The sequence below is a fragment of the Lethenteron reissneri genome, chromosome 27, assembly GCF_015708825.2.
Source record: "Lethenteron reissneri isolate LAM-NWPU_2019-01 chromosome 27, ASM1570882v1, whole genome shotgun sequence".
NCBI classification, from domain to species: domain Eukaryota; kingdom Metazoa; phylum Chordata; class Hyperoartia; order Petromyzontiformes; family Petromyzontidae; genus Lethenteron; species Lethenteron reissneri.
In genome coordinates, this window is record NC_083805.1 from 8,189,755 (window position 1) to 8,211,417 (window position 21,663).

At 43.2% G+C, this 21,663-nt stretch overlaps 1 protein-coding gene across 1 annotated transcript in view; it reads left to right on the top strand.

Annotated features, from left to right (window-relative positions):
- The first annotated feature begins 6,333 nt into the window (after window positions 1-6,333).
- The window catches only part of LOC133348501 (unconventional myosin-Ic-like), a 95,137-nt gene continuing 79,807 nt past the window's right edge, over window positions 6,334-21,663 (top strand). Inside the window, exon 1 of the mRNA XM_061561343.1 lies at window positions 6,334-6,419. Within this exon, the coding sequence (XP_061417327.1) occupies window positions 6,408-6,419 (12 nt within the window). The 5' untranslated portion in view covers window positions 6,334-6,407. The remainder of the gene's footprint in view (window positions 6,420-21,663) is intronic.

Below are 21,663 nucleotides of genomic sequence, written 5' to 3' on the forward strand. Positions count from 1 at the left end.
TACTCAGAGAGCTATGTTTCATCATGTTCAATGCCTGCGGAAATGCGTTGCATACAGTACTGGGTCCAGTCTAACACCTGACATTGACATCTCTAAACCTGGGTCAAGGTTGCATTAAAGACAGCGCCAGTTGATGTAAAGTGTGTAGTTATACCAATTATAATTTTCCTGGAACCAAATTGCCTGCAAATTAGAGTAACTGGATTACCGTACTTCAAGAGAAGCATAATTTAAACGCTGTTAACATGTTGCATCACCAAGCACCTATCATCAGCTACGTCCCTTTTTATGTTATCCCTGGTGATCTACCAAGTTGTACGTAGTTGTTAAAATAGCCAATTAGATATAGAAGACTCTATATTTTGTTCATTGAAACTAGGAAACGCTATTGCCAAGAATGTTCCGGTGACAGTGTTAGATTGCAGAGCCCACAATGCCAATGCCCTGGGACTGAATTGTGTCCTTGTAGCCTCCACCACTAGAGGGGGCTTTCTATTATGCTGTGCAAGTAAATGTTTAAAAAGAAAAATACATTTCTACTCTGCAAACATTTTACTCCCATTTGGAGCAATATATAGTGGAGTTTGTTCAATATACATATTTGAAAGTTAATATTTTTATTCGGTTTTGTGCTTGTTATTTTTTTGTTGCTGTACCAAATTTACTTTTGATTTATTTGAATGTTCCATTGAACATTCCACCAATATGATCAAACGAGACAGCACGAGTAATTTGGTGAGGAGGTAAGGAAAAACAACCCCTTGTAGCCAAATGGCATTGGGGCAGCTTTAATCCAGCAGTGGATTGCCAAGGGAGTCTGCTTATTATGAATGTACGTTAACCAGTGATAAAGCCCTTGACAAACTGCCGAAGATTCTAGTACCGTCCAGGGACTCCTCTACTTACGAACGGGTTAGGTTCCAGAGGTCTGTTCGTAAGTCGATTTGTTCGCAAGTCCAACTTTACTCCTGTCGATTCCAAACACACTAAACACAGGGAATGTCTTTAAAAGTTGTATAATCTCCTGTAGACGTAGATGCCACTGGTTCTTCATGTTCTGCAGACGTAGATGCTACCACCGCCATCTATTGCGCGGCGGTTAAACTTACGACTCTCGGTCCGAACAGGCAACTGGACATATGGACAGGTGTGTTCATGCCTCTGAAAGTTCGTAAGTCTAATGCTCGTAAGTAGAAGAGTCCCTGTAATGTGTGATGAACAGCATGTAAATCAGTCCTTTACTGGGGAAACTTCATGCCTCACGTGACCCATCGTTGAAGTGCAACGTCATTTTTTTCACAAACTCTCACGACAGAGCAATTGAATGGCGATGTCACCGAGAAGGGAATCTCTTTGAGTTGCTCTTCCTTCATTGGTCATGTGAAATTATCACCAGCGTTATTTTGCTTCATAGGTAAACCATGACATCCCTTGAGCAGTAGCAGCAGCAGTAGCTGAAAAAAAGTAGATTTCTAAAGTAATAATAGAAATAAAATAAAATATTTCTATTGTTACTTTTATTAATTTTAATTTTAATTTTTTACCTACGTGACTTTACCGAAAAAAACCTAAGAGTATGATTCCTTGCAGTCACGAAAGCTTCAAATCTAGAAAAGATTTCTAAAGTTTAACGAAGGAAAGGTGCAGCTCTGCAATTGCCTGCTGCCGTCATCATCGCTGCTAGTGGATAGGCTTCACCTGCAGGGAGCTCTAAAGAGGGGCCCTTCCAGAGAAAGTCATTTGGCCAGACTGTCGAGAAAGAGGTGGGATTACCCATATTTGACCTCGGCACACGAAGCTACTCAGTTACATTGTTCGGGTGGACAGAGATAGAGATAGGTGGGCAGGGTGCTGAAGAATCTTGAACAATTGTTTTGACTGCCGACCGGGTGACCTGGATTGCATGGCCAGTGTCCGTTCCATAGAATGTGTCATACCGACGTTATAAGTTCCCATGCTAAAGAGGGTACTCTTACATTTGGTAAAAACATTCGTTGTATATCGTGGACCAAATATCTTGTGACCCCCGATTAATTTACCCCTCGCTTTTAGTTTTTACTTTGCATATTTATTTCTGTTTTATATATATACTTAAAACATATAGCGTTTTCGAGGATCAAATGGAGTCCCAGGACATCTGGACCACCCCTGTAGGTTGGCCACTTCTTTTGTACCTGGAGATGATGTCATTTTCTATTACTGTGCAATCAAAAAGAGCCACAGTGCCATAATTGCACCAATTTTCTACAAATCGGGACACGTACCTTGATGTGGTTATAGTAAGTTCACCTTGTACTCTCCCATAACTTATTAACGGCTGTCTAGCCATTATTGTGTAGCCACTTTGCACTCAAATCCCAAAATAGTCTTAAATAAATTGGCAGCAAGAAAATTGCATACGAACCCTCTGTGCATGATATTACAACAAAACTGTTGGTAATGGTTTAGCTTAGTGAGTAAACATGTTGCATCTCTCGTTGCGGTACATTGAAGGTGAGGGTAAAGGTGCGGCCCTGAAATGTCTTGCTCAACGCCTGCTGCCGCAAGGCTCTCGACGAGAGGGAGCTCTAGAGAGCGGGGGCTTTAGAGAGCTCCCACTAGAAGCTTTTGGCCTCCTCTTCCACGCTGGCCGGACGTCTCGGAAGAGGTGGAAGTCACTGCTGTGTACACAGAAGCAGGAGGATTTAATTCATAACTGTGCACCATTGATTCAATTGCCACACCGGGAATTCGTATTTTTTTCAGTTTTTCAGTTTCATCTATGAGGTATAACCCTGTGAGCCATGTGGCTCTTGACTCGGGTGCAAGCGCAACAAACAAAATCATGAACAAGAAACATCTTAAAGTGACTCCACGCAAGAGAAAAATCGAGGAAAAGACAGCAAAGTCTTCCAGAAAAACACCGCATTTCAACGCTGCGTGCAAAAAAATCCCAGTTGGGATGCAAGTCAAACAATAACAACCATAAGACAATTTAGATTTACGTTATCAGGCTAACTCTGTACTACAACAAACAAACATGGCTAAACCAAAACGTCTTCAAAATCACCCAAATAAAACTATACAAACTTATAAAAACAAGAATATGACCGGCGACCTCTTCATTGCAGGTTCGTTGTGCTCACCGTTGCACCACGGGGCTGTCGTTCCTCGAGTTCACTGACTGTTACAAAAAAAAGTCTTTTCCGGAACCGACTCTTGCACTGAGCCCCAGCTCTAACCACAGTGTAAGATGTCTGGCTCTCTTAACTATTAGGTGTATAAATTATACAGCACGCAGCTTATCAACGATGGATCTTGTGCATCGGGGTAATTGACACTCTCAGCGTAGTCACGTTGCAGTGATGAAGTTAATTAATAATTAGCGCGCATCGTGTTTCATGAAACATTAATCACCTGCAATGATTTGCAATGCCAAACGGAGACGCTCTTAATGTATGTTTATGATCATTAGAAGGGCCATATGCATGACTACGTCAGAATAATGTCTAAATGGCGGTGTTTTATTTAGCGCAATCTATACTTGGTACGACACGTACTCCTCACCGTGTCGATGTGGGGCTGCATAGGATAGTGCTTTCGTGGAGTTTGCTGTGTTTAATCTGCTCGGATGCACGTGGGCTTGGTGGATTGTTTTTGCGTCGTGGGAGTGCCTTCGTTGATGATAATGAATCGTTTGTGAAAGGAAACATTTTGAATTCGTCAAAGGGTGTCAGAAGAAGCTCCACGCCTTTCGGCATTGCTACACTCTGAAGTGAAAAAAACAAAACCATCATCACCATCCATTGATAATGGTGTTTTATAGAAGTGCATCAATGATTTTGGTAACGGGACGTACTTTTCAACGTGTGGTTGTCAACATATGTGCAGTCATGGAAGTCTTTTTTTGTAGAAAAATAAGAAATGAAACAATCACAGCATCAGAATTATTTTATTGCACAAAACCATACTATACAGTACACATGCAATTATAATGTTCATTAAAAAAAATCTATACCAAAGCTAAAAAGTTGTTTTCAACAAAGCACAAATATATAAATCTCGGATTTAAGCTTTCGTGACTGTAGGAATTACTATACTCATTGGTTCTTTCGTTAAAGTCACGTTTGTAGAAATAAAATAAAAAATAAAATAGATCAAGGTTTGTTGAGTTCGCGTCTCCCATCTTCTTGCTGCATTTGCCTCCGTGCAGTTTGTCGTTCTCTGTGTGCTTTGTGTGTGATGTCCCTCTGTGTGTGATGTCTCTCTGTGTGTGATGTCCCTCTGTGTGTGATGTCCCTCTGTGTGTGATGCCTCTCTGTGTGTGATGTCTCTCTGTGTGTGATGTCTCTGTGTGTTCTGTGTGTGATGCCTCTCTGTGTGTGATGTCTCTCTGTGTGTGATGTCTCTCTGTGTGTGATGTCCCTCTGTGTGCTCTGTGTGTGATGCCTCTCTGTGTGTGATGTCTCTCTGTGTGTGATGTTCCTCTGTGTGCTCTGTGTATGATGTCCCTCTGTGTGTGATGTCCCTCTGTGTGCTCTGTGTGTGATGTCCCTCTGTGTGTGATGTCTCTCTGTGTGCTCTGTGTGTGATGTCCCTCTGTGTGTTCTGTGTGGCATGTCCCTCTGTGTGCTCTGTGTGTGATGTCCCTCTGTGTGTGATGTCTCTCTGTGTGCTCTGTGTGTGATGTCCCTCTGTGTGTGATGTCTCTCTGTGTGCTCTGTGTGTGATGTCCCTCTGTGTGCTCTGTGTGTCATGTCCTTCTGTGTGTGATGTCCCTCTGTGTGTGATGTCTCTCTGTGTGCTCTGTGTGTGATGTCCCTCTGCGTGCTTTGTGTGTCATGTCCCTCTGTGTGCTTTGTGTGTGATGTCTCTCTGTGTGCTTTGTGTGTGATGTCTCTCTGTGTGCTCTGTGTGTCATGTCCCTCTGTGTGCTTTGTGTGTCATGTCCCTCTGTGTGCTCTGTGTGTGATGTCTCTGTGTGCTCTGTGTGTGATGTCTCTCTGTGTGTGATGTCTCTCTGTGTGCTCTTTGTGTGATGTCCCTCTGTGTGTGATGTCCCTCTGTGTGCTCTGTGTGTGATGTCTCTGTGTGCTCTGTGTGTGATGTCTCTCTGTGTGTGATGTCTCTCTGTGTGCTCTGTGTGTGATGTCCCTCTGTGTGTGATGTCCCTCTGTGTGCTCAGTGTGTGATGTCTCTGTGTGCTCTGTGTGTGATGTCTCTCTGTGTGTGATGTCTCTCTGTGTGTGATGTCCCTCTGTGTGTGATATCCCTCTGTGTGCTCTGTGTGTGATGTCTCTCTGTGTGTGATGTGTGCTCTGTGTGCGATGTCCCTCTGTGTGATCTGTGTGTGATGTCCCTCTGTGTGTTCCTTCACTGTGTGGTTTATGTAATTTTCACCTGAGGACGAGCGCTTGTGTTGCGTTCAAAACGTCGAGATCTATTTTAATGTAATTTTATTTCTACATACGTGACTTTACCGAAAGAACCAATAAGTACACAAATATATACTTTCTGCAAGTATTTGAATTGCCATCTACTGTGACGAATGAGTAATGTCAGCGGGTTTTTTGTTGTTAAATAATTCATATTCTAGGTGGTGGTCTTGGGGGTTACCTCTGTGTGAGTGAAACATTATCCTTGCCAACCCCCACTACCTACCAGTGTGGTGAAGTATGATCATGCCCTTTCCCACATTACTCTGGCTCACCAAGAGAAGATACTAAGTAGTTGCAGAATCATAAAAAAACAACTAATTGTGCTAGTTTTCAGACACTATAATCAGTTACCCTAAGTCGTGACGATGCGTGCATCTAAAGCAGTGGTTCTTAGTCTTCACTGCAAAATTGCACCCCTTTGATTCTCAATAGTATTGTTTTCTTATATAATGTTAATACATATCTAGGCTTCATGAAACAAAGTAGCTGCCCTTGCTTAATTTAGGTATTTCGACGATTTACCTTCTAAAAACCATCCGGCCACGTCTCGCAGCTCCAGAGGGTGCCGTGCACCCCAGCTTAAGAACCACTGCTCTAGAGGGGCTTTAGACCTTCCTTTTTGTGAAGGGCCTTCCATCAGCAGTGGTGTGAGCAAAGCAATTGCAGCCCTGGCTGTTGACGATCATGGGACTCGTATGAAACGCAACAAAGTGACGAGCGCGAGAAAAGTGGTTTGATTTCACACGGCTTTCATTGAGCACCCTTACCACGTGTGATCACGTTAAAGTTAAATTCCGTAACGCGAGAGTCGCCGTGCAAGTGTTTCATTATTTAAACGGGCTCCATGTATAATTCATTACGTCGCGCATAGCTAAAGACGGCTGCGCGAAGATCTCCCGGTGACATTTTGATGCAGGCCATCGGGGAGTGTGCAAAGTGCGGCCTCCAAATTGCTCCTCGACACGGGAGCGTGGGCTGGAGACCACTACGATGTATCTCGAGGTATGGTGTTGCTGCTGCTGCTGTTTGTTTGATTTTTGAAGCGTAAGTGGTGGTGTTTTTTTCAATTGAAAGCTTTCGTGACTGCAGGGATTCATCTTCTTGGTTCTTTCTGTAAAGTTACGTAGAAGGGAAATGATAAAATAATAAAACATAATAACATACAATTCTCACGACGTTTCGGCGACAACGCAAGCAGCCGTCGTCAGGTGAAGAACAGGTCTGTCGGAAAAGTTTCAGACGCTGTCTTTCCGACAGACCTGTTCTTCACCTGACGACGGCTGCTTGCGTTGTGGCCGCAACGTCGTGAGAATTGTATTTTATTATGTTATATTTGTGTTATTTTATTATTTCCCTTCTACGTGACTTTACCGAAAGAACCAAGAAGATGGTGGGTTTTTTTTGCCGGAATAAAATGACACTCTGCAAATCTTCAACAGTTGCGTGGTCGCGAGCGCAACATGCAACTCGCGCGACAAAGGTAATATTCTAGCGATTTGAGTTTAATTGCGGTAAAAAAAATATGGTTTTGACAGAACGCGACAGTCGGTGTGAAGTCGCGCCGCTCGCGGATCAGTTTGGGTGTCCGCTGGCCCGTAGCTCTCTGCAAAATGTTTTTGACGATGAAAGACACTCTCCGAAATTCACCTCTTAATAAGGATAAATTACTCTCTCTAAGATGTTCAACCTATTGATGTTGCATTGAGGCTCTGCGCGTGCGTCCGTTTTATTGATTGCTTTGTGAGCAAATATTGCTGACGATGGTGAGCACTGTTGTCTCGAAACTCTGTGAACTTGCGATAATTTGATTGGGTATTTAGACGTCAAATGTTTTGATGTGAAGCGTGTCTTCTTATGCATGCCAGCTAAAATAATTGTATTACATGAGACGCGGAAATGCATATATGCACTGCACAGTGTGCATCTTATGATCTTATTGACCTGTGCCTTTGTGACGCATGCTTTATTCATGACTGAGCTGTTACTATTCAGTCAGAGAAAGCAATCTTAGTTAAGACAGTGGTCCCGATGAATGATCTAATGAAGCCATGGAAGGCAACCACAAAGTGAAACTAAAAAGCCTGACAAACTATATATATAACATGCTCATCTTTAGACATGTAAACCTGCCGGGTCATGCATTATTTAAATACATTAGTTTATTTATGTGATACAGGAGAGCTCCTCTCTGCTGTGGTGATGTGGGGGGCACATTTTAGGTATTTCTTAGGATCTGTGGGAAAACTTATGCATACTCAGGGCAAATTTTCCGATGAACTCCTCTTAGCTGTGCTAAATGTATGGATAATCAGAATATATTCTACAAAGCAGGATGGGAAAAATTGCGAATGAGGAAGGATACGGACATGGATGGTAGGATTTTTCACAGAACGTAGAGCTCACGCGCATAATAGGAGTCATCTTCTTGGTTCTTTCGGTAAAGTCACGTAGAAGGGAAATAATAAAATAATAAAAATAAAGCATAATAAAATAATTCTCACGACGTTTCGGCCACAACGCAAGCAGCCGTCCTCAGGTGAAGACCAGGTGAAGACCAGGTCTGTCGGGAAGACAGAGTCTGAAGAGTCTGAAGACTGGTTATGTTTAATTTGTATTATTTTATTATTTCCATTCTACGTGACTTTACCGAAAGAACCAAGAAGATGAATCCCTGCAGTCACGAAAGCTTTAAATGGAAAAATAATAGGAGCCGTTCATAATAGGATCACGGATAATAATGCGAGTTCTGCACTTGACACTTTATATATATTTGAACGTATTATTCTCAGACGCGATATTTCATCGTTTAATTTCATGTCATGCATTACAGGGAGGGGGGGGGGGGAAACCAAGTTCAGGGCACTCTGTGAATAACTTGTGGATGCATGCAGGTCTCGCTGCTTCTGGCTTTTGGCACCATTCCCGGGCACGCGAACCACTGTCCCCCCCTTTGCTTCGTCCTTGCGGGAGGGGTCCTTCAAGGCTGCGGCTGACGCTGGGAGGAATGTTTTGACATTGCAGGCGCGCTCAAGGAGCACAAGTCACTGCATTTTTACAAGGAATGCGACATTTTATATATTAAAATTGTTTTTTTTCAATATTCACTCTACTGCTCTGAAGTGGCATGGCCGGCTGACATGTGTACCAACGAGAGCATTCATTGGTCGCACTTAACCCCCGTGTTGTTATGTGTGCCAAAGATCCACTCATACATCCAAATTCTATATACACAGTACGGTCTGTTTATAGATACCCCGATGAAATAATAGGGAGGCCTCGTAGAATAAGAGAGAAAACATTTTACAGTGGTACCCCGGAGATCGAACTTGATTCGTTCCAGAAGGCCATTCGAACACCGATTTGTTCGAACACCGAATTAATTTTCCCCATAGGAATTAATGTAAATGACATTAATTGGTTCCAGACACACAATAAATCTCTCATTATAAAGCATTTTTACACGAAGTTTACAGTAATTACATGCATAAAAGCATAAAAAAAACAAGAAACACAATAAATATATGGAATAAATGAAATATTGAACTTCACTTTACCTGTAGTAAGGAGAGTTGATGGCTTGAGTGGAAGGTGGTGAGGAGGAGGAGGTAGTAAAACCTTTGTCTGGGCAAGCGTCATGCACGCTGGCCATACGCGTCTCAGCCGTACAGGTTCTTTCAAGTCGCGATTGCCCCGTTCGACCTCCGAATTTCGTTCGGTTTCCTGGGCAAAAAATGTTCGGAAATATCGTTCGAACACCGATTTGTTCGAGTTCTGGTGCGTTCCATCTCCGAGGTTCTACTGTATTTCAGGGTCCTCTCCACAGCCCCCACCAAACCCATTAAACGCGGTAAACAGTTTGACACTCTGCCCTGTATAATATATTCAATAACCTGTTGTGATGCCAATAAGAGGGTCATTTGTAATGAATGGAGTATCTACACTTGGATCGACGTGGGTAGCGTCGTAAAAGTATACTTGCCCTGAAACTCGTAAAGCTTCATTACTGTTATTAATGGGGCTGTTTAAAGAACGGGCTGTGTAAGTGTTTTTGGAGTGTAAATGACAGTAATTGCCATGCTTTAAGGTAGGGGATTTTCAAATTACGAAGGACAAAAGAACGTGAGACAGCGAAGAGCATTTCAAGACCATTCCATTTGGCTTCTATAATTAAAAGTACATCTAAGCTGGATATGCTTGAATTAAAGAGGTTTTTAATAGTGGTTTTCATTAATGACATCACAGATTTGTTTAGAATGAAAAAAAACTCAAACAAAACTTGTATAAATATTTATTCCTTTGAGCCGAAGATTAAAACAACACACAACAAATTATTTTGTCCAAATGTATTATATTAACCTCAATAGTCGTGTAAAATTAATACTCGAACATAATTGCATTCATCAACATTTTTTTTGTCAAAGTCTGCTGTTTTTAGCCAAAATGATTTCTTCCCAGGGAAGCTTAATTTGTGCTGAGGTTAAATGGAATGTGGCACTCACGTCGAAATATTAAATTATTGGTCAGAATATGCCACAATTTCAAGGGAATATAATTTAATAAGCAAGTTGCACTCTAATTGTATAATGCCTCAGACACCCTCTGGGCCACACATAGCCAAACCCACTAATTATAGGGGGAGAACAGCATGCATGTTTGTACATTGAGCTTTTTTCACATCGTACGTAGCCAAACGTGCTATTTGGACGTGCATGGGAAGGATGTGGTGAAGAGGACAGGTCCAGTACGATGCAAATGCCACACTAGGTCCGCCAAACGTCAGCGTGTGATTAAAAGTTTCCACTGCAGGATACTAAAACGACTACTGTATACAGTTACGTAATGTAGCCGTGACGCGTGTTATTTCAGTGGAAATTACTCTGATAATTGTTTTTTTACCCTTCTATCTGGCAACAAAACTGACACCTTTTTACAAGGAGTCATGTTTGCATAGACCACAATACCTGCAGTCATAATGCAAACATAAAACATAACTCTGATAATGTATGCACCGTCCTTGAAGTTGATTGGTCCACACCCGAGACAGCTTTCCTGAGAGCCTAGTCTCACATGGGTTGGACCAGATGACGCCAAAAGGCGCACAACTCAAAGACAATGCACCATCAGAGTATGAGAGCTCGGGGTAAGCATTTACACCATTTTACTGACAAATGAGGTTTCAATGGGGAAATTACTCTGTTAACCGTTTGCTTGTTTATCACTTCATAAGTCTATTGAAGATGATATTGTTTCTAAAACCCGCGTGCAATTCTAACATGTAAGGTAATGAAGCAAAAACAGTTGTAAACTTTACCTGTGGTAGTTTAACACGTAGGCTTTCGCGACTAATATTATTCATAATAAACGTTTTTGGGTTTAGATCGCGTTATTTATAAATGTGGCGTAACCCTCCACCACCCGACACGGCCAATCAGCAAAAAAGTGTCACGTTGACAAAAGACAAATAGTTCACTACTTTAGCCCACCGGTGTGTTGAAGAGTGAAACCACAACATTTACAATTTTTGAGCAGCACGACGTTTCGCTGGTAATTGCATCCAGCATCATCGGGCAATTCGCCAGAATGGTGAGAGCAGCAGCAGGGTGACGCCACCTGTGGTAGTTCAACATGGAGCACCATATAACAAGCGGTGGAGAGGTGGCACAGTGGTTAGTTAGCACCCTGAGCAGCTATGATTCCTGAGATTGATTCCTGGTCATGGCTAACATCAGTAGTGAGTGCTACCTACAACTGGTCATGAGTGGCCACTTTCACAAATCTGATGTGACTGAAAATCATCATGAGCGTCGTTATGGAGGCTATAAATAACAAAATAAACAAGCGGACAATACGTATCCTTCACACAACCGTCTCTTCAAGTAAACAAATACAAGTTTTCTCGCACAATCCATCAGACGCACGGCCTTCTGAGAGTGCATACTTTTTAAGAGTAGTGTCTGAAGGTATGCACTCCAGGACGGCTGTGCGGATGATGGCGAGGTGTTAACTGCTTCGCCTAGTCTACAAGAGGCCGTAGGTTCAATCCTGACCCTGAGTTTGCATCTTCTCCCCGCGGTCACGTGGGGTTTTCTCTGGGTCTTTCGGTTTTTCCCTCCACATTTAGAAACACGAGTCCGGAGTATTTGGCTGCTATACATTTCCAGATGATAAGCCACGACGTTCAGCTATCGTTTGTGGCCAGGTGGCTTATGAAAAATAGCTTTTTGTCACAGTGGGACTTGGTAAAAAAAATGTAACAGCCCAAAAAAATATATTTTTTTTATTTATGTGGAGAGATGGATATGTGAAGGACACGTTGCTTCTAGATTTGAATTCTAGATTTGAAGCTTTCGTGACTGCAAGGATTGATATTCTAAGGTTTTTGGTAAAGTCACGTAGGTAAACAATTAAAATTAAAATTAATAAAAGTAAAATAGAAATAAAATAAAAATCACGACGTTTCAGAGGCAACACAAGCTTCCGTCTTCAGGTGGAACCGTCACAGCACGATAGCTGTATCAAGTAAGAGAAATTCCAAGACAACAGTCCTTGTATATATAATGGTTGAGGGTGGGAGGAGCCAAGACAGGCCCTGATATATGATACAACTAGGTCCATGATTGACTCAAGGTGGGAAGGTCTTTATTCAGTAATGGATTAACAAAGAGCTGCCACAATAATAAAAATGATTATGAGTTACGTATAATTATTTAAATATGCTTTCGACTGCCAAGAACGCTCTGTTTGTAAATCAACTAAGAAGTGCTGAGTTACGTTGATTTGTTCCAGTAGTCATCTCTAATTCACGTACTTTGTGTACTCATAAATATAAACCAAAGTGCCACCAGTTTGTTTTTCAGTTAAGCTCTGCTGTGGAGGTTGGGTCATTCCAACAAAGTAATACTCAAGGCTCTTTAACTTAATTAAATTGTTGTAAAATTAACGCTTGTCGTATGCAACGACGACACAATTGTTGGATGAGTTGCGATTTTCCTAAAACAGTGTTAATATATACATTTAAACCATTGGTCATATATTTAGTCATGAATGAGTGAGTCCATATTGAGAGTATGTATTGTATGTCCTTCAAGCGTTTGCTTTAAATGAAATTTTTTTAAAATATCTGCAGTCGCTGTACTATCGTGAAATGGATATGAGCGAAGGCGTACAGCACACCGTGTAGACATTGATCTCATAGAGGCTGACTCATATTTCAGAGACAGTGTGGCTCACCTTTCAGTCAAGGCAGCAGAGACCGTGGACAGGGTTTCATCGTGAGCTGTGGTTTCTGCCTTCCTAGGGGCAGGGTTTGTTACACCGTGGCTTGGTAGATTATTTAGATTACTAGTGGTGGGGTAAAGTGGTGGCACTCCAGCCGGTCCAAATGCCGTCTGTTCCATATGAAAGGGGCCGAAATGTGCAGACACAGTCCAGAAAAACTGAAACTCATTAGTTAATAACACTCCCTTAAAATAATGAAATAGGCAATAGGTGACGTTTTGGGCAATGGGCCTTGTTCAAAGCAGACTGTGCACAGATATGGATTGACCCCTCCTACAACACCTAACTCTGTTCAAGGCTCACTTTTAAAATCCTTTATATTAAGTTCACTTGCTTGCTTGCTTACGCGCTTACGACCGTGCAAATCTTTCGGTCGTTTTTTAACCCACTTCCCGTGATCCAATCGAGCTGACATTTTGCACACAGACTCGTTGTGCGTGACAATTTATTTTCGTGAAAAATTTTTCCCATAACTTTACACTTTTTAGGAATTTTTTTTTATATTTAATTACCAATTGCTTAATGGTGGCAGGCAATCATCTGACCCATAGGTGGCAGCCATCTCAAGCCAGAGGACGAGAGGACTCTAGCCGCCACGCATATAAAGGATTTATAGTGAAAAACTTTGTTTTTATGGGTTAATTTTTTCAAATCTGTATTTGCTAAACGAAATCCACACGACGGTGCAGCTCCGTTACAATGATATACAGTGGTCAATGTGCCATTGGGATGTAACAATACCAATTCCCTTACCTAGCTCACCTTTTTGTTTCTCAGCAGATTACTTTTATTCTCAATGAAATGAAAAAGCATACGACACATGAATTTATTGATACGATAGACAATGCTGCATTGGGTTCATATATACCTTTGAATGACTCTTCAGCTCAGTTGCAACCATATACAGTACAGCCGTCAATGTGCCAGCAGGGAATACACATACAAAAATATTATTTAGTCCCCCCTCCCCCAACAATATTTACAAATTCCAACAACCCAAATTGATCACGGAGGCTCTGCGGTGACGGTGTGCGAAAACAAAAGCCACATTACGATTGCACGAATTATCGACGAACGACTCGGATACGCTTTCAGCTTTCACATATTCCACAGCAGCAGGCTGTTTTGAAAGATAAAATGCGGCCACACGGAAAGGAGCGTGCTTGTGGATTTGGTTCAGCGGGTAACGCGTTTGCCTGCGACGCGGGAATATGCTTGCACTGGAATCTCAAGCCCTTTTAGCTTCCCAAAACAACACAAGCGTGTGTGTGTGTGGGTGAGCATCCTAGAGCAGATGGAGCTGACTTCATCGGTCGCACACTCATTCCGGCCATATCTCTACTGCTGCTTGTTAGCCATCAACATTTCCTCCGTGGCTTGTCCACCTTATAAAGGCGGCGATGTTTCGTGCGCATTCGATTCGCTTTGCGCTGCGCCGGTTGCGAATTTGGACGCAATGGCCACGGGCCCGCTTGCTTCGAGTTGGCAATTACGGTTAGTTTTATTTGTTTTAATCGACGTCCTGTTACAGCCTCAAGCCTAGCTTAAAAAGAGTAATGTAGCTAACTGGTGCTCCTGTTGGATGTAACTACGACAGCTGGTAAGATTGTTGATTTTGCTTTTATTAATTTGAAAATGATAATGTTTTGATGTTTTTTTAAAGACGAGTGGTAAAATGGTTGAACAAACGGCGTGCCAGTTGTCATTTCCTGTTATTGCAATGTGGTGATTTATTTATTTTAGAATGTGTAAGAAAACTCAATGAGATTTTTTTCGCATGAAAGAAGTGTTTACCTTGTGGGAACAATGATTACACAATGCAGAAAATGCTTAATTTAAATAACTTTCAGTACTCCCTTTAATGTATAGCAATGTTCTTTACTTCGTTGAAATGAAACTAATTCACGAAATAAAATAAACAGTCGATCATCTTAAACGTGAAAATAATTATAATGTTATTTCTTTCATTTCATACGGAAAACCATATCGGCATCAATTTAAATTGCACAGCCTGTGATTTGCTTGGAGCTTCTGTAAGTGTAGTTTCTATCAGCTTGAAAACATACAATAAAATGAATGCAACTTAATGAAAAGCACAGTCGTTCGCACACTGAACTATGAACCCAGCAGCCGAAGTTTGATACTCGGTTCCAGCAAACATTGGTGGATAGTCCATAATAAAGTTTTTTTTGGGTGAGATCGCGTAAATGAATAAATGTGTCGTTAAAACCCGCCACCACCCAACACAGCCAACTAGTAAGGGTTGTCACGTAAACAGAACGTGGCAATTCGTACACTAGTACAGCACACCGGTGTGTTGTAGAGCCAAGACACAACATTTACAATCTGAGTACGACGTTTCGCCAGTAATTACAACGAGCTACAACTAACTAACTGGTGAAACGTCGTACTCAGATTGTAAATGTTGTGGCTTGGCTCTCCAACACACTGGTGGTGCTGTATTAGTGACGAATTGGCACGTTCTGTTTACGTGACAACCCTTACTAGTTGGCTGTGTCGGGTGGTGGTGGGTTTAACGACACTTTTATATATTTACGCGATCTCACCCAAAAAAAACTCTATTATGGATGATATTGGTCGCGAAAGCCTACGTGTTAAATCGGTGGATAGTACCTTAATATCTGAATCAGACCTGCGCCCCCCCCCCCACTTCCTCCCCATCTCTCACCCCAATTTCTCTAACTCGCACCGACCAGCGAGTATGGTCAAGTAACCCCCATAACTGACTTCGTCCAGCAGTGGATTGTAAACAATTATAATTACTGCGAACAAAAACAATTAAACCAGAAGGCAAAAATGTCAGTCAGTCGTTCAGATCCTTTATTATTCAAACAAGATGAGAACACAACGAGACCACTAAATGTATCTTTTCAAGAGTTGCAAGAGGTGGTGCAGTATTCCTTGTTTGTATGTATGTTGAACTTCTTTGAAAGCGCACGAAAGCCAACCCTGCTCATCGGAGGTTACGAAATGCCTCGTAGGAGCACACCCGTGCATGCGGCACATGCTTTTCCCATATTCACATTTTCCCTCTTTGGTTCTTCTTCTCTCCGCCCCCGCCCCCCCCCCCCTCTGTCTATTTAAGGCCTCGCCACAGAGACGATCTCCCTCTCTGTGCCTGTGTTACTCTCTCTATGTATCTTGGTGATATCTGTCTGCTTATATGTCTGTCTATAGTTTCCTGGTTAGATTTTTTGTTGTTGCTATTTCATTTATACCTGATGACGATTGCTTGTGTTGCAATCGAAACGTCGTATGCTAGTATTTAATTTATTATTTTATCTTTACACGTGACTTTACCGAAAGAACCAAAGAGTAATTCCTGCAGTCACGAAAGCTCCAAATTTAAGATCACATTTCCCCGTCAACAAGGCTCGCTTGTGAGAAGGACCGTTCGCAAAGCGTGCCGGGGCTTTGCGTACTTTGGCGGAGCTGCGGCGTGCCGATGAGGCATCAGGCACGCCTGGCAGGAATTGCTGACACGGGGGGTATTCGGCGTAACGCGCTTGGGACAGGTAGAGGAGCCCATTCCTCGTCGTGCAAACTTGTTTACCTTCATCGGCAAAGCTGGCTTCCTGCCAAGCGTGCGAAGTTCATTCGTCGAACTTGCCTTCGCGATTGTGGAATGTTACACTTTTGAAATAGTCGTCTTCGGTTTCGCTTTATTCACTCAAATTTAAATGCGTATAGGTTTTTTTTTTCAATACCAGGAAAACATTGCATCAATGTGAGAGCTTTTTTCACTAAATAGTGTATACATACACGCTTGTGGAATTAATTTGCCAGTGCTAAAATTGTACCTTGTGTGTATCATTCTTGCATCTATTAAGCCGTTGATGGTGGATTGTAAAATAATGCGTATTAATTGGGCTTTGTTTAAATTATGCCTGTTGCTGAACTATTAATCCTTCTCTAGCAATTCTTGTCTTCAAAACTAGAGGCATCATTTGAACAGGATATACACAGTTTAGAAATAGTGGAGGGGCACCACTGTGACGAGATGTTAACTACCTCACCTGGTATGCAGGAGGTCATGGGTTTGATCCCGACCCTTGATGCTTGTATATTCGGAGTTTTCATGTCTCTGTTCCCGTGGTCGTGTGGATTGTTCTCCGGGTTCTCCGGGGTGTTCCCTCCACATTTAGAATCAACATCACGCGTTTAGAGTATTTGACTACTATAAATGTGAACATGACAAACCACTTCGTTGAGTTACCCGTTTTTGCTCAGGTCGCTTCTGTGGGTCTCACCTGGTAAAACACAAATCGTTTTATTATTATTATGAAAATACTGTTCATAATTGTGAAGAAGAAACTTCTTCTTAGTTCTTTCGGTAAAGTCACATAGAAGGGAAATAATAAAATAATAAAAATAAAACATAATAAAATAATTATTATGTTTAGATTAATCCCTGCAGTCACGAAAGCTTTAAATCGAAGAAGACACTTATTGGAAAGGTTTTGTTGAACTTTTTATTGTAAGAGACCGTATATAACATTTTATATGTGCAGTATTAAGGTGTAACATTTTACCCAGTGATTCGTAATTTCCTCCCCTTTAATGCAACATATGAGCATAATGCCAGTCACATTTCGAAATATGTATTTCGATTAAGTAACAAACGTGCAAATTGTTTGTTAATATCATAGAGCTACAAAGCAATACAAAATAAAATAAAGCGAATATTATATATTCCGGTTCTAATTATTTGTCTTAACATGTCTTTCTTATGTATGATGCACAACAACAAGCGAAGCTACTTTCAAACAATTAACCGATGGCAAATCTCGCCACGGAAATATCGGCACGTGACAGCGGAACAATGAGGGCAGGAAAGAATTAGTTACAAGCACGTGCACAGGGCCAGCGGCTCTCCCGTTCCTAGCGCATTACCAAGCCTCCGCCACATTTACTCCGCTCTGGCCCTGGGGGGATAGGCGCGCACATGAATGCAATCGCGAGTCACACATGAGTACATCGGTAGTCGTTAAAACTTTTCCGTGCCACGTGTCTTGTTTGTAGGCTGTTAGGACCGCGATAAAGGGCAGATGGTCCAATCCGCTGGCAAAATACAAGTGTCACTGCCCCGAGAACAAAATAGGTTGCGACCTTTGACCTTGTCCAGGCTGACCCCGCGAGACCTCTTGGCTTTGGTTTTGTTGTTGTTGAGCGCGCATCGACGAGTCGCATCAAATGATTTCACCGGCCCAGGGACTGATTGCGAATTCAGAGACTGAAGACGAAGTGGGGGTTTTGTGTGATTATTTGTATTGTGCGGCACAGCTACACGTGTCTGGATGACATCTGGGGGAGGGGGGGGGTTCTTCTTGCAACAAGGAGAATTATTTGGTCGTAAAGATTAAATTGTGTTGCTAGCAGATAAAGGAGAGTGGGGAATCCGCTCTGTATAAAGGTTAAAGCTATTAAAGGGGGGGGGGGCGGGGGTCATAAAGTGATGTGTTCTTTATTGTGGTATTGATATGCGTAATGTATGCGTATTAACCATATTTAGTCGACCAAATGGACTTTGATAGTAAGCTGCTCATCGCTGTTGCAGTAACATTCAAATGTTACTGCAACAGTGCCTACACTCCTATAAAATGGTCCTTAATTTCTGGGCATAATTTCAATTTTACACATATACACACGCACACGCTAAAATGCACCGTGGCAATGTTTTTCATGAGCCATTAAAAGGACACAGATTTAAACATTATATATATTTTATATATAATGCAATACAGCACTTCTGGTGATAACATTCTGTACAGAATGGTCCAGATGTCTTGTGAACCTCAACTCATTTACCTCTACCATTTTCCCCATTCATTTCTGATTTAAATAAAATCTTAAGTTTTAGATGATTAAATGGATGTCACAAGACATATGGACTACCATGTACGGTGAGTCAAAATAAATGACATTAGATTGGTACAGCTTTACGTATACTTTGCATATATATTTAGTTTATTTGCAAACCGTGTATAACATTACCAGGTTGAGAGCCTATTAAAACCAATACAGTATTATTGTATCTTTGGGTTACAAGCAATCATTTATAATGTCCAACAATATTAGGTAGAGAGAGGGTGTGTGTCAATGTGTGTGTCCCTCTATGTGTGTCTCTGTGTGTTCTCTCTCTACTTGTGTTTTGTCTCTATCTCAAAATTAGCATTATTTGGAAGAACGTTAATCAACCAGGTAGGATGTTGACTGATGTGTTAGCCGACTCTCTGGGTTGTATTGCATTACATTTCTAAGTTTGCTATGTTTGTTTCTCTCATTCATTCGTACCTGATGACGGTTGCTTGTGTTGCAATCGAAACGTCGTATTCTATTATTTAATTTATTTTCTTTCTACGTGACTTTACCAAAAGAACCAAAGAGTAATTCCTGCAGTCACAAAAGCTTCGAATCTAGTATTAGGTATGTCAGTTGCAGACGAACAAATAACACACTCATAAAAATGAGCAAAGTTTGTACACACACACACACACACTTACACACACACACTTACACACACACACACACCTGTACACAGCTGTACACACACACACACTTACACACACACACACACTTACACACACACACACACTTACACACACACACACCTGTACACAGCTGTACACACACACACACTTACACACAACAACAACAACAACAACCGCCATTCGCCACTAAGTGGCGGTGACGTCACCACGATGCTTGTGCCAGGCCAAGTGCACCTTGAGGCCACGTGAAGTGTCGAAAGCCCGCTGGCAGGAGGTCACGGGGCAGACCCAGCAGGTGCCACGGGTCGACTGACCGAGATGACCGAGATGACTGGCTGATGCACCACCTGTGCCCCCTACTGTGCCAACTTGCTGTGCTTTAGCCACCCGGCGCTCCGCTCGTTGTTGTGAGCGTCGCTCCTCCGCCCTCCGTTGTTGTTGGAGGGCGACTGCCTCCAACTGCCCAGTAGCGTCCTTCACGAGCCTCCTCCACTGAGGCCGATCTTGACACCGCTGGTACCAGTCATCGGCAAGTCCACTCAGCTCCACGTCCTCCTGTACCACATCACTCCATCTCTTCTCCAGCCCGTGCCGCGCCCGTCTAGCCCCCTCGATCCGGCCGAACAAAAGCTGTTTAGGCATGCGGTGGCTGGGCATGCGGGCTACATGACCCAGCCAACGCAGCCTTGCCTGCCGGAGGAGCTCACTGATGGGACTTTGCCCAGATCTTTCAAGGATTTGTGAGCTCCTCACACAATCCAGCCTGGTTAAACCCAGGATGGATCGTAGGCAGGCCAGCCTAAATGTTTCCAACCGGCGAAGATGCTCCACCAGGGGGGTCCACGTCTCGCAAGCGTAGAGAAGGGAGGGAATGACCGTGGCCGAGAAGACCTGAAGCTTCGTGCGGAGCGACAGACCAGGTAGCTTCCACACAGCGTTACGCAACCGATGAAAAGATATTGCCGCTCGACTGATTCGGAGTGAGACCTCTGCTGATAGACTGGAGCCGGTCATAAGCACACTGCCCAGGTATGGGAAACTCTCCACTCTCTCCACAACTGCCCCATCACCAATTGGGAGTTGTGGGGGTGGAGTGTCTGATGGTACAAAATACCCAGGCAGGTGCTTAGTTTTGGTGGGGCTGATGGTAAGGCCCCACCTCTTAGTGGCACGCTCCAGTCTCAGCAGCAGCGTCTCCAACTCCTCCTCTGAGTGAGCAGCTATTACCAAATCATCGGCATACATAACGTGGTTGACCAATAGGGAGCCATCCCTTGATCGCACCCGGGCATCGATCAGCCTCCCATTATATCTGTACCAAATGGAAATTCCCCCGGTACAGCTATTGAAGGCTTCACGAACTACGCAGTCAAAATAGATGTTAAATAATGTGGGAGCCAGAGGACATCCCTGTCGCACCCCAAGGTGTACAGGGAAAGGCTCCGACTCCCGGCCACGTAGTTTTACCCGGGCCCGCTCACCATCATGAAGGTCCTTAATGATCGTGAGCAGAGGGTCAGGGACTCCGAAAGCACGAAGAACAACCCAGAGCCCAGGCCTACTGATGGTATCATAGGCCTTGACCAGGTCAATAAAGCAGAGATGTAGGTCTTTTTGGAATTCCCTACACCTCTGCTGTAGCAGACGGACAGAAAATATGGCATCTGTGCAGGACCGCCCTTTCCTGAAACCGCATTGGGGCTCCGCAAGCCTCTCCTCAGCGTGCCTAGCAAGGCGATGTTGAATAATCCTTGCCAGGACCTTACCCGGCACACTGAGGAGTGAGATGCCCCTGTAGTTGTTACAGTCGGTACGGTCCCCCTTCTTAAAGAGGGGAACCACCAGGGCATCCTTCCAGTCCTGCGGAACCCGTCCAGTGGTCCAGACTGTTGTTATGATGTCATATAGGGCAGTCTGTGCACAAACGCCACCCTCCCTCAGCATTTCGCTTGGGAGATCATCTCTGCCCGATGCCTTCCCTGGTCTCAGACTCCGGATCGCCCTCAGTACTTCCTCAACAGCTGGCACCTCAGCCAGCCACTCACAGGGGGTGACCTCTTCCAATATTTGAGGCACCGCAGCCTCAGCAGGGTTATCACCACTTTGTGCCATGATGTTTTCCTGGCTGAGAGAATTTCCCTCCCCCAGGACCTCACAGAAATGCTCAGCAAATCTGCAAACCTGTTCCTGGGGGTCGGAGATTGGATCACCGTTTTTTCCTCTAATGATGGTAATAGGTGTGGCGCTGCAGGTTACTTTTTTGATGGAGTTAAATAGTGATTTGTGATCACGGGCCACTGAGGCAGACTCCATCTCCTCAGCAACCCGCGACCACCACCCATCCTTACAGCGCCTTACGGCTCTCCGAACTTCTGAGCGAAGGCTGCGGTAAACCTCCTCATTCTCTGACGTGGGATGCTGTAGGCGATGAGAGTGGGCCTGACGCTTTTTCTCAA